This window comes from Carcharodon carcharias, chromosome 6 (genome assembly GCF_017639515.1).
Source record: "Carcharodon carcharias isolate sCarCar2 chromosome 6, sCarCar2.pri, whole genome shotgun sequence".
Classification (NCBI taxonomy): Eukaryota; Metazoa; Chordata; class Chondrichthyes; order Lamniformes; family Lamnidae; genus Carcharodon; species Carcharodon carcharias.
The window spans coordinates 83084109-83099090 of NC_054472.1; the positions used below are offsets into that span (position 1 = coordinate 83084109).

The 14982-nt window shown below is 40.8% G+C and overlaps 1 protein-coding gene across 1 annotated transcript in view; it reads left to right on the plus strand.

The window, feature by feature from the left end:
* Window positions 1-5239: 5239 nt before the first annotated feature.
* The window catches only part of eya1 (EYA transcriptional coactivator and phosphatase 1), a 238579-nt gene continuing 228836 nt past the window's right edge, over window positions 5240-14982 (plus strand). Inside the window, exons 1-2 of the mRNA XM_041190565.1 lie at window positions 5240-5333; window positions 7107-7231. Of these exons, the coding sequence (XP_041046499.1) occupies window positions 7111-7231 (121 nt within the window). The 5' untranslated portion in view covers window positions 5240-5333; window positions 7107-7110. The remainder of the gene's footprint in view (window positions 5334-7106; window positions 7232-14982) is intronic.

The following is a 14982-nucleotide window of genomic DNA, read 5'->3' on the forward strand; positions in this document are numbered from 1 at the left end:
TGGGAGAGAGAAGGTTTGGAGAAGTGTGCCTGCCTGATGATAATTGTACCCATGAAACTCGGAGGGGAAAATTGCTGTTGGATAGGACTCGTGACTACCCTGCATGAATAAAGAGCAGCATACATGGGACTGGGTAGCTATGTAATGCCATGTGTGCAGGAAGCGATGTTGGTGCTTGTGGTTGTGCAAGATGTATCTTTGTTATATAGACTATTTAGAGTGAAATTTATCTTTTTATTTGAAGTTTCATTAACTTGCTAATTTATGTTTAATTTACATTGGTTCTGATTTGTGTTAAAGTAGAAGTTACAAGAAGTGAAATCTTGTTGGTAATTTCTTCATTTGGGGTCATTCAGTAAACTTGGTTTATGGTTCCCCCATGGTGACCATACCAAACTGACTTTCCAGAATCAAACTTTAACTCCTATTTGTCAAATTTAGTTTGGCTTGATTAACTGAAAATTGAAGTAGTTAATAAGTGAAGTGACAACAAAGCACAACAAACTTTATCTTCAGCCAAATTGAATATAGTTTACACTTTACTATTAGTCAGTTAATTCAATTTCTTTCCTTTCCATCTTAAAAAAAAGTGTCTGGCCTTTAAAATATGATTGCACGCAATGAACAAATGATTAATAATCAGATTATATATTTGTGAAAGTAAAAATGCTGCATTGTACCTTGCCGTGTAGTTGCTACGAGCTTTTTTAGTTACATTTTTGCAAAACGTGCTGAGCAAGAAATATCGGAATTCCTAATTTTAAACATGCAATTACCTCTTTCTGTCAAATTAAAACTGTCTATTAAGGGCTAATTAATCTCCACTCTTCCTTTCAGACATCAATAAGTGTGTATTTTAAGTCATATTAGGAATGTGCATAAAATGGAACCTGAGCCTGTTATGTACTTCAATAGTTCTTTGGTAGTCTTCATCTCCTGAGATGACGGTTTGCGCCCTGGTGGCAAACTCTCTGTTAAACATCGCCTGGTGTGGCTAAGGAGCCTCACTCAAGCATGGCAGTCCCTACTGCATTTGCAGTATACTGCAATAAATACATTTTAAAAGTATGCTGGATTACTGTCAGTTACATTTACTTAAATTCTTCTAAATAAAATTTTCAGCATTATAGCACAAACTGAAATTTGATTTAAGTGAGAAATGTGAAAACAGAATAGAATAAGGTAACTGATACAAATGCGCATATTAGTTATGTAACTTGCGTATAAGGCTGTAGGAGCAGACGGACCTAGGTATATATGTGCATAAATCGTTGAAGGTGACAGGACAGTTTGAGAGCACGGTTAAGAAGAGCATACGGCATCCTGGGCTTTATCAATAGGAGCAAAGAGTACAAAAGGAAGGAAGTTATGTTAAAACAGGTTCCAGAGATGAAGAACTTCAGTTACATGGAAAGGTTGGAGAAGTTGGGACTATCCTCCTTGAAGGAGAAGACTGAGAGGAGACTTGATAGAGGTATACTAAATCTTGATGGGTCTGGACAGAGCAGACAGGGAGAAACTGTTCCTATTTTATTTCGTTCATTCACGGGATGTGGGCTTTGCTGGCTGGGCCAGCATTTATTTCCCATCCCTAGTTGCGCTTGAGAAGGTGGTGGTGAGCTGCCTTCTTGAACTGCTGCAGCTCATATGGTATAGGTACATCCACAGTGCTGTTAGGAAGGGAGTTCCAGGATTTTGATCCAGCGACAGTGAAGGAACACCGATATATTTCCAAGTCAAGATGGTGAGTGACTTGGCAGGGAACTTGCAGGTGGTAGTGTCTCCAACTATCTGCTGCCCTCGTCCTTCTAGATGGTAGCGGTCATGGGTTTGGAAGGTGCTGTCTAAGGAGCCTTGGTGAATTCCTGCAATGCATTTTGTAGATGGTACACACTGCTGCTACTGTGCGTCGGTGGTGGATGGAATGAATGTTTGTGGATGTGGTGCCAATCAAGTAGGCTGCTTTGTCCTGGACAGTATCAAGCTTCTTCAGTGTTGTGGAAGCTGCACTCATCCAGGCAAGTGGGTAGTTTTCCATCACACTCCTGACTTGTGCCTTGTAGGTGGTAGACAGGCTTTGGGGAGTCAGGAGGTGAGTTACTCGCCGCTTAATTCTTAGCCTCTGAGCTGCTCTTTTAGCCGCAGTATTTATATTGCTAGTCCAGTTAAGTTTCTGGTCAATGGTAACCCACAGGATGTTGATAATGGGGGACTCAGTGATGGCAATGCCATTGAACATCGAGAGATGATGGTTTAAGTATCTCTTTTTGGAGATGGTCATTGACTGACACTTGTGTGTCATGAATGTTACTTGCCATTTGTCAGCCCAAGCCTGGATATTGTCCAGGTCTTGCTGCATTTGGATATGGACTAGTGGAAGGATCAAGAACCAGAGGGCACAGGTTTAAGGTCATTCACAAAAGGAGTAATGGCAACATGAGGAAAAACCTTTTTCACGCAGTAGGTGTTTAGGATCTGGAATACACTGCCTGAGAGGTTGGTTAGAAAAATTAAAGCGCAAGGGATACTGGCATGTTTCAAGGATTGGATAACAGGCAGAAAACAGAGTAGGAATAAAGAGGTCATTCTCGCATTGGCAGGCTGTGACTAGTGAGGTACTGCAAGGATCAGTACTCTGACCCCAGCTCTTCAATATATATCAGTGATTTGGGGGTGTTGGGGCCAAATGTAATATTTCCAAGTTTGTGGATGTGTGTTGTGCAGAAGATGCAATGTGGCTTCAAGAGGATTTGGACAGACTTAGTGAGTGGGCAAGAACTTGGCAGATGGAATGTGATGTGGAAAAATGTGAAGTTATCCACTTTGGTAGGAGGAACATATGTGCAGAGTATTTCTTAAGTGGTAAGAGATTAGAAAGTTTCGATGTACAAAGTGTCCTGGGTGTTCTCGTCAATAAGTCATTGAAAGCTAAGCTGCAGGTACAGCAAGCAATTAGAAAGGCTGATGGTATGTTAGTGTTAATTGCAAGAGGATTTGAGTACAGGAGTAGCAAAGACTTGCTTCAGTTGTATAGAATCTTGGGCAAGACTGCACATGTACTGTGTGTAGTTTTGGTCCTTTACCTTAGAAAGGATATTATTGCCATGGAAGGAGTGCAATGAAAGTTCACCAGACTTGTTCCTGGGATAGGAGCACAGTCCTATGAAGAGAGATTGGGGAAACTGGGCCTGTATTCTCTATAATTTCAAAGAATGAGAGGTGATTTCATTGAAACCTACAAAATATTTAAAAGGATCGACAGGGTAGATGCAAGTAAGATGTTCCCCTGGCTGGTGAGTCTAGAACCAGTGGCACAATTTCAAAATAAGGGGGAAGCCATTTAGGACAGAGATAAGGAGAATTTTCTTTTTTATTCAGACCCTTGTGAATCTTTTGAATTCTCTGTCCTAGAGGGCTGTGGAAGCTCAGTCATTGAGTATGTTTAAAGCAGAGAGTGGGATGTAAAAATCTCCCAGTGACATAAAGGGATATGGGGATAGTGTGAGAAAAAGGCATTAAAGTGGGTGATGAGCCATGACCGTGTTGAATGGCAGAGCAGACTTGACATGCTGAATGGCCTACTCCTGCTCCTATGTTCCCATGAGTGTGTGTTGGATGCAGGGTCAACTGAGGCATTCAAAAGAGAATTGGATCATTGTCTGAAAAGGAAGTATTTGCAGGGCTATGGGGAAAAGGTAAGGGAGTGGCTTAGGTGCATTGCTCCTTCAGAATTGTAATCATTCATTGATAAGCAGTAGGATGTTGTTTGAAATTGTTGTACAGCATTATCTTAAAGATTTGCATTTATGTAGTATCTTTCATGACCACATGCCTCCCCAAAGTTCTCTACAGCCAAGGAAGTACATTTGAAGTTTAGTCATTGCTGTGTTTCTTACTACACAACAGCCAATTTGTGAGCAGCAAGTTCCACAAACACCAATGTGATAATGATCAGATGATCTATTTTGTTTTGTTGATTGAATGATAAATATTGGCCAGGACGTTGGGGGCAACTCTCCAGCTTTTCTTTTGATCTGGTGTCAAGGGCCTCTGTTTAACATCTCATCCCTGATGGTGCAGCATTCCCTCAATACTTCCCTGGAGTGTAAGTGTTGATCTTTGTGCTCAGGTCCTGGAGTGGAATTTGAATCCACTTTTTTTTTAGCATTAATTCTGCAATATGTGGGGGATGGAAGATCTACTGTACTTAACTTCAGTTAATACTGGAAGGAACTCCTGTCCTTCATTCGTACAATTTGCAGGTCTAACTGTGACTTGTTAGCTTAATTTCATTTTTCTACCTAATCAATTCTGGCATTTCTCTTGATTGATCTATGACAAAATATTTGTGAAACCACTCTTTCTGAGCTAATTTTTATAAATACATCCTTATCATAGGACTTAGACTGAGATCTGTAGCAGTAATGAATAAAAAGTTTGCTACTGCTTTCTCTGGGTGTGTTATATCATTAAATGAGATGTTCCCAGGAAGAGATTTCTTTAGACTACAAATGGGTGCCATTTACATTTTAAAAACATAAAAGTTTCATAAGTTTGTTCCCAATTTCTCAATCATAAAGAAATTTTGTTCAATGACACTATGCCACTCCATAATCATTAACAAAATTGCTCTTGAAATATTAGCACATTGAACTATAATGATTTTCAAATATCTAGAATAATTTGGTAGGGAGTTCAAAAAAACAATTAAACCTGTGTGGTTTACTTTAAATTTAGAAGTGTAAAGTTTAATGGCTGTGATCTGAACTACAGTAAAATGCATATGCTGACTTGAGTAAATTAACCAGCATGATAGATGACAGTTCTGTAGCTTGAGGAGGAAACAGTGATAGTATTCCATTATGTGAGTGGAAGTTGAAAGATCTAAATATGCTGGAGGTGAAATGCTTCAGTTGCTTCTGTTCAATAAGTCCAGTTTCCAGCCGCTACCTGCTTTCAGCCAGTTCTTGCTGCTTACCTTGGCAAAACTGCTTTGCATGTTGATGGGAGGGGGGGTTAATCCAGTTTGCAGCTGTCTAACCCAGTGATGAATCACCTTCTCATCATTTGGCTGCTTTCCCTGTTGTGGGGAGGAGAAAAGACCTGTAGGAGGAAATGGCACAAAAGATCAACTGAAAGACAATGTGACTCTGTTACAGTCTCTCTTTCTTCCTTTCTGATAAAGGGAAAGAATGTATTTTTTCAAGCTGAGGCCTATTGTTCAGGAATATGGTGAGCCGTGACACTTGAATAACAAGGAGTTGTTTTGTTCTTGACTGGCAGGTGAAAAAAGCTCGACCTGATTCCAATGTTTCAGATCCTCCAAGTTCCAGGTAAGAGTGATGTTGAAATATTACAATATGCACTATGATTAGACATGCTTGCTCTGACTTTTGTTTGAAAATATGCAACTACAAAGAATGATTTCGAGAGCATACTTCGTTAATATGGAAGAAGTAAAAAATGGTTACACTTATTTCACAATATTTATAAAATTTTAAAACAGTTTTACTTGTGAGTGATTAATTTTTTTTATCCCAACTGTGCAGTCTAGCTAAGTAAATTTGAGATATTTCAAGTTAGAGTCTGAGAATAGCAATAAGGACGTGTTCCACAATTAATGTCTCATGTGATACTTATATACCGTTTTTTTATATTTTGGAGTTGTAAATTTGTATCTCTGAGAAGCAATCATTAGATTTTAAAAATAAAGTGTCTCCTAATCACCAAGTACACATTGAATAAAGAAGATCTCAAAGATATTTTAGATCATGAAATAATGTTTTGTTATTGATGTGTCTTCTGGTTCCACAAACGATACAAAATGAAATAACCATACAGCGTACTTACCTCATAGACTAAGCTGCTTAATTGATTCAGCTTTACATGAATAGTTGACTCAAACATAAAGCAAATAGATACAAGAAATGTTGCTTAGCCCTCTCTGATTTCTGAGATCAAGTGGCAACTGAAGTACTCCAAATTATTAAAGTAATCTAATTCATTTTTAAACTGGATTGGTGTAAACCTTATCCCTTTTCAATTGGATGTGCTTAATATAATCCAAAAAGCAAACAAATTAGAAAGTGTAATAATGTTTTAATGTATTTCATGCTGGGAAGGAGACAAAGAAACAATTAAGCAGTTTGACAGAGTAAATATATATATATGTTAAGAGTGCCTCATTCCCTGTCAATTGAGCATATATTTCTCCAGTTACTTGTAGTGCTAGATCAAGCTAGATGGTTGATTAAAACTGAAACAAAAACTGAATTACCTGGACAAACTCAGCAGGTCTGGCAGCATCGACGGAGAAGAAAAGAGTTGACGTTTCGAGTCCTCATGACCCTTCAACAGATGCTGCCAGACCTGCTGAGTTTGTCCAGGTAATTCTGTTTTTGTTTTGGATTTCCAGTATCCGCAGTTTTTTGTTTTTATGATTAAAACTGAACTTGCATATAATTCATGGAATGCATAGTATTTGTCCAAAAATTAAATTTGTGTTATATTACTAATATTAACATGAGATTTGAAAATCACATCAAATAATTACAAAGGATGATATGATTGTAGAGTCATTAAAGTTTAAGAAGTTGTTGTATTTTAGATAAAATATAGAACAGATATATTGACGAAAGTTAGTCATGACAAAGAGCCAATTGATGACACTTCTATCAATTTGTGCAAGATCAGTATTTTGATAAGTTTTGAATATTGTCACTCACTGGGTGGAATTTCTGAAATCTTCATTATTGGATAGGGAATTATGTTCAAAGAAGGGTTTCTGCACTCTTTATTAGAAAATAATATTAAAAATAAAAAATTGACAACGATACACAACTGTGTGGTATGTTGCATAGTATATCCCTGTTTACATAATCTACAGTTAAAACAATATACCATTTTCAGATTTGTAAAATAGTTTCTTTTAATATGCCATAAAGGTTGAATTTTTGTTGTAACTTATGTCAGTCAAAGATGAATAATTGAGTGCACTTTACTCAAAACCATTTTTGAATGTCTTAATCCTGCATGGTATTTATGGCATTAATGCATACTTTCATAATACTCCTTGTCTTCCTTTGAAAGCTATTTCTTGTTTATAGGTCTATGGAAATGCAGGATCTAGCAAGTCCACACGGTCGTGTAAGTGGAAGCAGTGAATCTCCCAATGGTCCAAAACTTGACAATTGTATCAATAATAATTCCATGACACAAAATGGCACAGAAGGTAAGGGCTTGATTTTTTAAAAATTATGTGGTCCAGCATGAAACAAACTTGGGTACTGTGCATTTATTATTACTACATTTTTTTTCTCTGCCTTTTTAAGCAAGCCCTATAATGTAAGTGCAATGGTTTTTCCACGTGACTTTTGAAAATCTTGTTATTTATTTTCCAAATGCTTCCTTTACAGGCTCTTGGAACCGGGTGAAAAATGTACTATAAAAGGAATACATTATCTCGATCTTGTGTTAGGTAGGGAAATAAAAATTATGTCAGAGGTTGTGATTTATCAGTGAGACTTGTAAAAGAGAAGCCATAAGTGAGAATTTTACTGTGTTTATTAATAGAAAAATCTCCAATACTAAACAAGCAAAACTGATTGTTATTAGTTCCTGACAGTATTCTTCCTTTTCTTTGTTGATTGGACACTTCTTGTCAAGAATTATGTTTTAGAATTTTTGAGTGGGAAAGTATTCAACACATTCAGAAGAAATATCTTATCGCCAAAGTAGTTATTGTTTTCAGTTTATGCAGGGAAAGCGAAACGTTCACCAGCCATTAAGAAATTAAATGATTTGGCAATATTCTCAATGATGCTAAGGTAAAATTGAGAGATGATGGCAAAATTATAATTTGGAAAAGCAAAAAAAAAAAATCTACTGTCTAATTGATAGGAAAATAGAATGTGTGATGCCTACATTGAATAAAACTCTCAACTGATCCTAGTTTGTCACAATATTATGTTTAATTTTAAAGTATCACAATACAATTGCTATAAAAATATATTGAACAACATCTATATACTTGAAATTGTACTTTTAAAGGAATTTTCAATTGTTTCAATTTCTTTTTTAGAAGTAAGTAACGCTGCTAAATTGATTGCTGCTCTGCATCTTCCTTGTAGCAGAACTGAAAAATCAGTTGTTCACACTAACAAGCAGTACTAAAGCCACAGTCTTCTCAATAAATCTCTCGCTTATAGTAATAACCTATGTTAAGTAGTGTTTTTGCTGCACTGATATCACATAATTTTCATGGAATCATAATGCAGTACAAATGTGCTGTGCTTCACCAGTAGAAGGATGCAGAATCAATTCCACCCAGAACTGATTTTCCAAAATCTATGACACTCCTGTGGTGAGGTCCGGAGCAGGATCTATGGCAAGTCTGTTCTGGCCAATGTCAAACGCATCTTAGCAGCCAGCCAGAGTGGCACTGGTGGAAGCCTAGGAGAAAATTGCACACCTGCTCTTTTGGCCGTAGGTACAGTGTGGTCTAAGGAGATCAGGGTGCTGGCAAGATGATTAAGGAATTTGTTAACTAACTTCATTTTTGTGTTAAAAATGTCAGAAAACTGGTAAGGTGAGGATCACTCTCTTTATGCTCATCGTATCAAAATGATAAGCGAAGAAAAAAGACCAAGGGGCCAAAATTGGATACGTCCAAAAACAGGCACTGAGATTGTGATGTGCAATTAGCCCTGTGTCTCTTTGTTGCAAAGCAGGTAGCAAGAACCCATGCTGTTTGCTAAATTAAATTACAGTAGTGTACAGCCCAGCGCTAACTGCCCAGCTAAGTCGCTGCCTCCTCAGCAGGGGTATGTGATACTAGCACCATTTAAAGTGAACCTGCACGAATTAGTCAGTTTGCTCTTCTTAAAGAGGTGGTGCATTCTTGCTACAGCAGGGCTGAAACTGGTTGTGAAGGAATCTCTGAGCAGGAAAAAGCCTGGGAATTGGTGCAACAGGGCAGAGTGTGCACTTCAAGGTGCAACACTGGAGGCCTTGGTGCAGGAAGCAATCAGGACAAGAGAGGTGCTCTGTCCACTGAGGGGGCCAGGAGGCCCTGCAAACAGACATTGAGAAGGCAGTGAGATCAGATAGCCACCTCTGTCAAAGCTAACAGTCTAACTCCAAGGGCCTGAATGCAGTGTAAAAAGTTTTATGATCTCGCACATGGTGAAAGCCAGGGAGTGCATTTTCAATTTTTTTGAAATTTTACAATTTTTAAAATTCATTCACGGGATGTTGGTGTCGCTGGCTAGGCCAGCATTTATTGTCTATCTCTAATTGCCCTAGAGAAGGTGGTGGTGAGCTGTCTTCTTGAACCGCAGCAATCATGTGGTGTAGGTACACCCACGGTGCTGTTAGAGAGGGGAGTTCTAGGATTTTGACCCAGTGACAGTAAAGGAGCAGCAATATATTTCCAAGTCAGGGTGGTGAGTGAATTGGAGGGGAACATCCTGGTGGTGGTGTTCCCACCTGTCTCCTGCCCTTGTCCTTCTAGATGGTAGCAGTCGTGGGTTTGGAAGGTGTTGGAAGCGTTGGTGAGTTCCTGCATCTTGTAGATGGTACACAATGCTGCTACTGTGTGTCGGTGGTGGAAGGAGTGAATGTTTGTGGATGTGGTGCCAATCAAGTGAGATGCTTTGTCCTAGATGATGTCAAACTTTTTGAGTGTTGTTGTAGTGGCACTAATCCAGGCAAGTGGAAAGTATTCCATCACACTCCTGACTTGTGCCCTGTAGTTGGTGGACAGGCTTTGGAGAGTGAGGAGATGAGTTACTTGCCACAGGATTCCTAGCCTTTAACCTGATCTTGTAGCCACAGTATTTATATACTAAAGGGGATGTCACTGAACGCTGCAGGGCATCCTGAAGGGGGAGGGTGATAAGGCAGAGGTCATGGTACACATTGATACCAATGACATAGTTAGAAAGAGGGATGAGCTCTTGCATCAAGAATTCAGGGAGTTAGGCAGTAGACTAAAAAGCAAGAACTCTTGGGTTGTAATCTCTGGATTACTCCCAGTGCCATGTGCTAGGGAGTTCAGAAATAGGAGAATAACGCAGATGAATACGTGGCTTAAGAGTTGGTGCAGGAGGGAGGGTTTTAGATTCCTGGATCACTGGGACTGTTTCTGGGGAAGGTGGGGCCTGTACAAGCGGGGAGACGGTCTACATCTGAACCAGAGCAAGACTAGCATCCTTGCAGGCGGGTTTGCTAGTGCTGTTGGGAGGAGTTTAAACTAATTCGGCAAAGGGAAGGGAGACAGAATGTTAGCAGAATAGGGACACATCATAATACAGTAAAACAATCAAGTCAGAGGGAGTACAGCTGCATTAAGTTTCAAGGGTATAAGGCAAGGCTGGATGGCCTCTACTTTAATGCCAGAAGTGCTACATGCAAAACAGATGAGTTCACGGTGAGGATTGACACGTGGAATTGTGACATAGTGACCATCACTGAGACATGGTTGAGGGAGTGGCAGGATTGGCAGCTTAACATTCCGGGATATAGAATCTTCAGGTGAGACAGGGGAGGGTGCAAAAGAGGAGGAGGCATTCCATTATTAGTTAAGGAGTCAGTTACTGCAGTAAGGAGAGATGATATCTTGGAGGGGGCATCGAATGAAGCTTTGTGGGTAGAGCTTAGGAATAAAAAAAGGGCAGCCACATTGTTAGGTGTTTATTATAGACCCCAGATAATCAGCGGGAAATTGAGGAGCAAATATGTGCACAATTTGCAGAGGTATGTAAAACCAGTAACATAGGGTAATTATATTAGGTGATTTCAACTTTCCCAACATTAATTGGGATAGACATAGTGTTAAGGGCTTGGATGGAGTGAATTTCTTGAAATGTGTACAGGATTACTTTTTAGGTCAATATGTAAAGGGTCTAACAAGGGATGGCGCAGTGCTGGACCTAATTCTGGGGAATGAAGGTAGCTGAGGTGGTGGTGGGGGAACATTTTAGTGATAGCAACCGTAACATGGTACAATTTAAGCTTGTTATGGACAAAGAAATAGACATGTTGCATTAAAATGTTTTGGATTGGGGGAGGGCAGATTTTTGTAAAATAAGGCAGGATCTGGCCAAGGTAGACAGGGAACAGCTAATTGTGGAGAAATCTACAGAGGAACAGTGGGGGTTGTTCGAAAAGGAAATGGGGAGGGTACAGGCTCAACATGTTCCCTCTAGGGTGATAGGAAGGAGTAACAAGCCCAGAGAATCATGGATGACTAGAGATATTCAGGTTACAGTGAGAAGGAAAAGAGAGGCTTTTAGCAGGTACATGGGAAGCAAATCAGCGGAGGCATTAGTGGAGTACAGAAAGTACAGGGTGGAGCTTAAGAAAGCAATTAGGAGAGCAAAGAGGGATATGAGAAAGCTCTGGCTCGTAAAAGTAGGGAAAATCCCAAGATATTTTATAAGTGTATCAATGGGAAGAGGATAACCAGGGAAAGAGTAGGGCTCATAAGGGACCAAGGGGGAAATCTATGGGTGGAGCCAGAGGACATCGGTAGAGTATTGAACGATAATTTCACATCCGTCTTCACCCAAGAGAATGAGGATGAAGGTATCGAACTTGGGGAGAGAGACTGCGAGGTTCTTGAGCAAATTGCAATAGGGAGTGACAAGGTATTGGAGGTGTTGGCAGGCTTAAAAGTGGACAAATCTCCGGGTCTGGATGATTTGTGTCCCAGGCTGCTAAGGGAGGAAATCGCAGGGGCTCTGACCCAAATTTTTAATTTCTATCTGGCCACGGGGGAGGTGCCAGAGGACTGGTGAACAGTAAATGTGGTTCCGCTATTTAAGTAGGGTTGTAGAGATAAGCCAGGGAACTACAAACCAGTGAGTCTCATGTCAGTGGTAGGGAAACTATTGGAGAAAATTCTGAAGGAGAGAATCTCTCTCCACTTGGAGAGGCAAGGTTTGATCAGGGATAGTCAGCATGGCTTTGTCAGAGAGAGGTCAAGCCTAACAAATTTGATTGAATTTTTTGAGGAGGTGACCAGGTGTGTAGATGAGGGTAGTGTAGTTGATGTAGTTTATATAGATTTCAGCAAAGCCTTTGACAAGGTCCCACATGGGAGACTTATAAAGAAGGCAAATGCACATGGGATACAGGGTAATTTGATAAAGTGGATTCAAAATTGGCTTAGTTGTAGGAGACAGAGGGTGATGACAGAAGGATGCTTTAGTGACTGGAAGCCTGTGTCCGGTGGCATACCGCAGGGATCTGTGCTGGGTCCCCTATTATTCGTCATTTATATAAATGACATAGATGACTATGTGGGGGTGTAGGATTAGTAAGTTTGCGGATGACACAAAGATTGGCCGGGTGGTTAACAGTGAGGTTGAGTGTCTTGCGCTACAGGGATGGTCAAATGGGCAGATAAGTGACATATAGAATTTAACCCTGAAAAGTGTGAGGTGATACACTTTGGAAAGAGTAATTTGACAAGGAAGTATTCAGTGAACGGCATGACACTAGGAAGTTCTGAGGAACAAAGGGACCTTGGCGTGTGTGTCCATAGATCTCTGAAGGCGGAGGGGCATGTTAGTGGGGTGGTGAAAAAGGCGTATGGGTCACTTGCCTTTATCAATCGAGGCATTGATTACAAAAGTAGGGAGATCATGTTGGAGTTGTATAGAACCTTGGTGAGGCCACAGCTGGAGTACTGTGTGCAGTTCTGGTCGCCACATTATAGGAAGGATGTGATGGTACTGGAGGAGTTGCAGAGCAGATTCACCAGGATGTTGCCTGAGATGAAACATTTAAGTTATGAAGAGAGGTTGGATAGACTTAGGTTGTTTTCATTAGAGTAGAGAAGACTGAGGGGTGACCTGATTGAGGTGTACAAGATTATGAGGGGCATGGAGAGGGTGGTTAGGGAGCAGACGTTCCCCTTAGTTGAAAGGTCAGTCATGAGGGGATATAAATTCAAGGTGAGGGGCAGGAGATTTAGGAGGGATGTGAGGAAAAACTTTTTTACCCGGAGGGTGGTGATGGTCTGCAATGAGCTGCCTGGGATGGTGGTGGAGGCGGGTTGCCTCACATCCTTTAAAAAGTGCCTGGATGAGCACTTGGCACATCATAACATTCAAGGCTGTGGGCCAAGCGCTGGTAAATGGGTTTAGGTAGGTAGGTCAGGTGTTGCTCACGTGTCGGTGCAGACCCGATGGGCTGAAGGGCCTCTTCTGCACTGTGAGAGTCTGTGATATGGCTAGTCCAGTTCAGTTTCTGGTGCATGTTAACACCCAGGATGTTGTGTTAGAATCATATCTCTCAAGACTGAATCCTTCTTTTATAAAATGGAAGGACTTGGCATTATCTGCACATTTGGATGCTAACCTGGGATTTTGTTAAAAAGGTCCTTGGCACTGTCAACAAGCAGGTATCTTCCAAGAAATCACTTGACCATTATGGTACTTGAAGAAGATCTGTTTTTGTTTTGAACAGCAATCATTTTAATTGATGAGGGAAAAAGAACTGAGAAAACAAAGATTGGCAACTTTCTGGAAATCACATTGGAGAGAGAAAACCACTTAAGTTGTGAATCTGCTGGTTTTGAAGGCTAGCTTCTGTTGGGGGGAACAAGCTGAGGAAGAAAGGCTAGCCTAACTGGCTCTCTCTCAACCACACACAATTGCAAGAAGGTAATCAACCTATTACCAAAGAACCCTCATCTGATAGTAACTGGTCTGCATTTGGACCTGCAAAGCTGAGACCAGCTGGTGACAACTTCCAGTTGTCCACTGGGGCCAACCTGGCCAACCAGATCTTCACACGAGGGAACTCCAGGTCAACAGCGTTGAGACCCTGCGAACTTTATCCTTTATTTTATAATGCCTATTCTCTGAAGCCCATCTCTGCAGAGAGACTGTGTGTGTGTGTGCGCGTCTGTGTATGTGCTGGGGGAATTCTTTAGCAAGGGATAGATAGTTATGCTTCCTGATTACCATTGTCTGCTAACCAGTACTTTCAACTTGTTTATAATAAACAATCGTTCTGAGTTTATTGAAAGAAGCCTGGTTGAAGACTCTTTATCTTGGGCACCAGTTGGGGAAATGGGCGATTGGCTATTTTGGTGAGAAAGTTAAACTTTTTAAAATTAATGCTACGGCCTGTGGAGTAGTGGGGCTAGATCATATGTGCACTCCTCCCATCCCAGTGGTAACAGTTGATAAGGGGGAATTCAGTGATGGTAATGCCATTGACTGTCAAGGGGTGACAGTTAGATTCTCTTTTGTTGGAGATGGTCATTGCCTGATACTTGTGTGGCCAAACCTGAATATTGCTGCATTTGGACATGGACTGCTTCAGTACCTGAGTGGTGAATTCATTGCCACAGAAGGCTGTGGAGGCCAGGTCATTGAGTGTATTTAAGACCAAGATAGATAGGATCTTGATCGGTAAGGGGATCAAAAGTTACGGGGAGAAGGCGGGAGAATGGGGTTGAGAAACTTATCAGCCACGATTGAATGGCGGAGCAGACTCGATGGGCCGAATGGCCTAATTTCTGCTCCTATGTCTTATGGTCTTATTATGAATGGTGCTGAACATTGTGCAATCATCAGCAAACATCCCCACTTCTCACTTTATGATGGAAGGAAGGTCATTGATGAAGCAGCTGAAGATGGTTGGGCCTTGGACACTACCCTGAGGAACTCCTGCAGTGATGTCCTGGAACTGAGATGATTGACCTCCAACAACCACAACCATCTTCCTTTGTACTAGCTATGATTCCAACCAGTGGAGAGTGTTCCCTCTGATTCCCATTGACCTCAGTTTTGCTAGGGCTCCTTGATGCCACACTCGGTCAAATGCTGCCTTGATGTCAAGAGCAGTCACACTTATCTCACCTCTGGAGTTCAGCTCTTTTGTCCATGGTCGAAAAGATCCATTGGCCTCACATTCCAATCCGTTCACTACCACCCTTTATTCGCCTACCAACATCATCTATCAAGC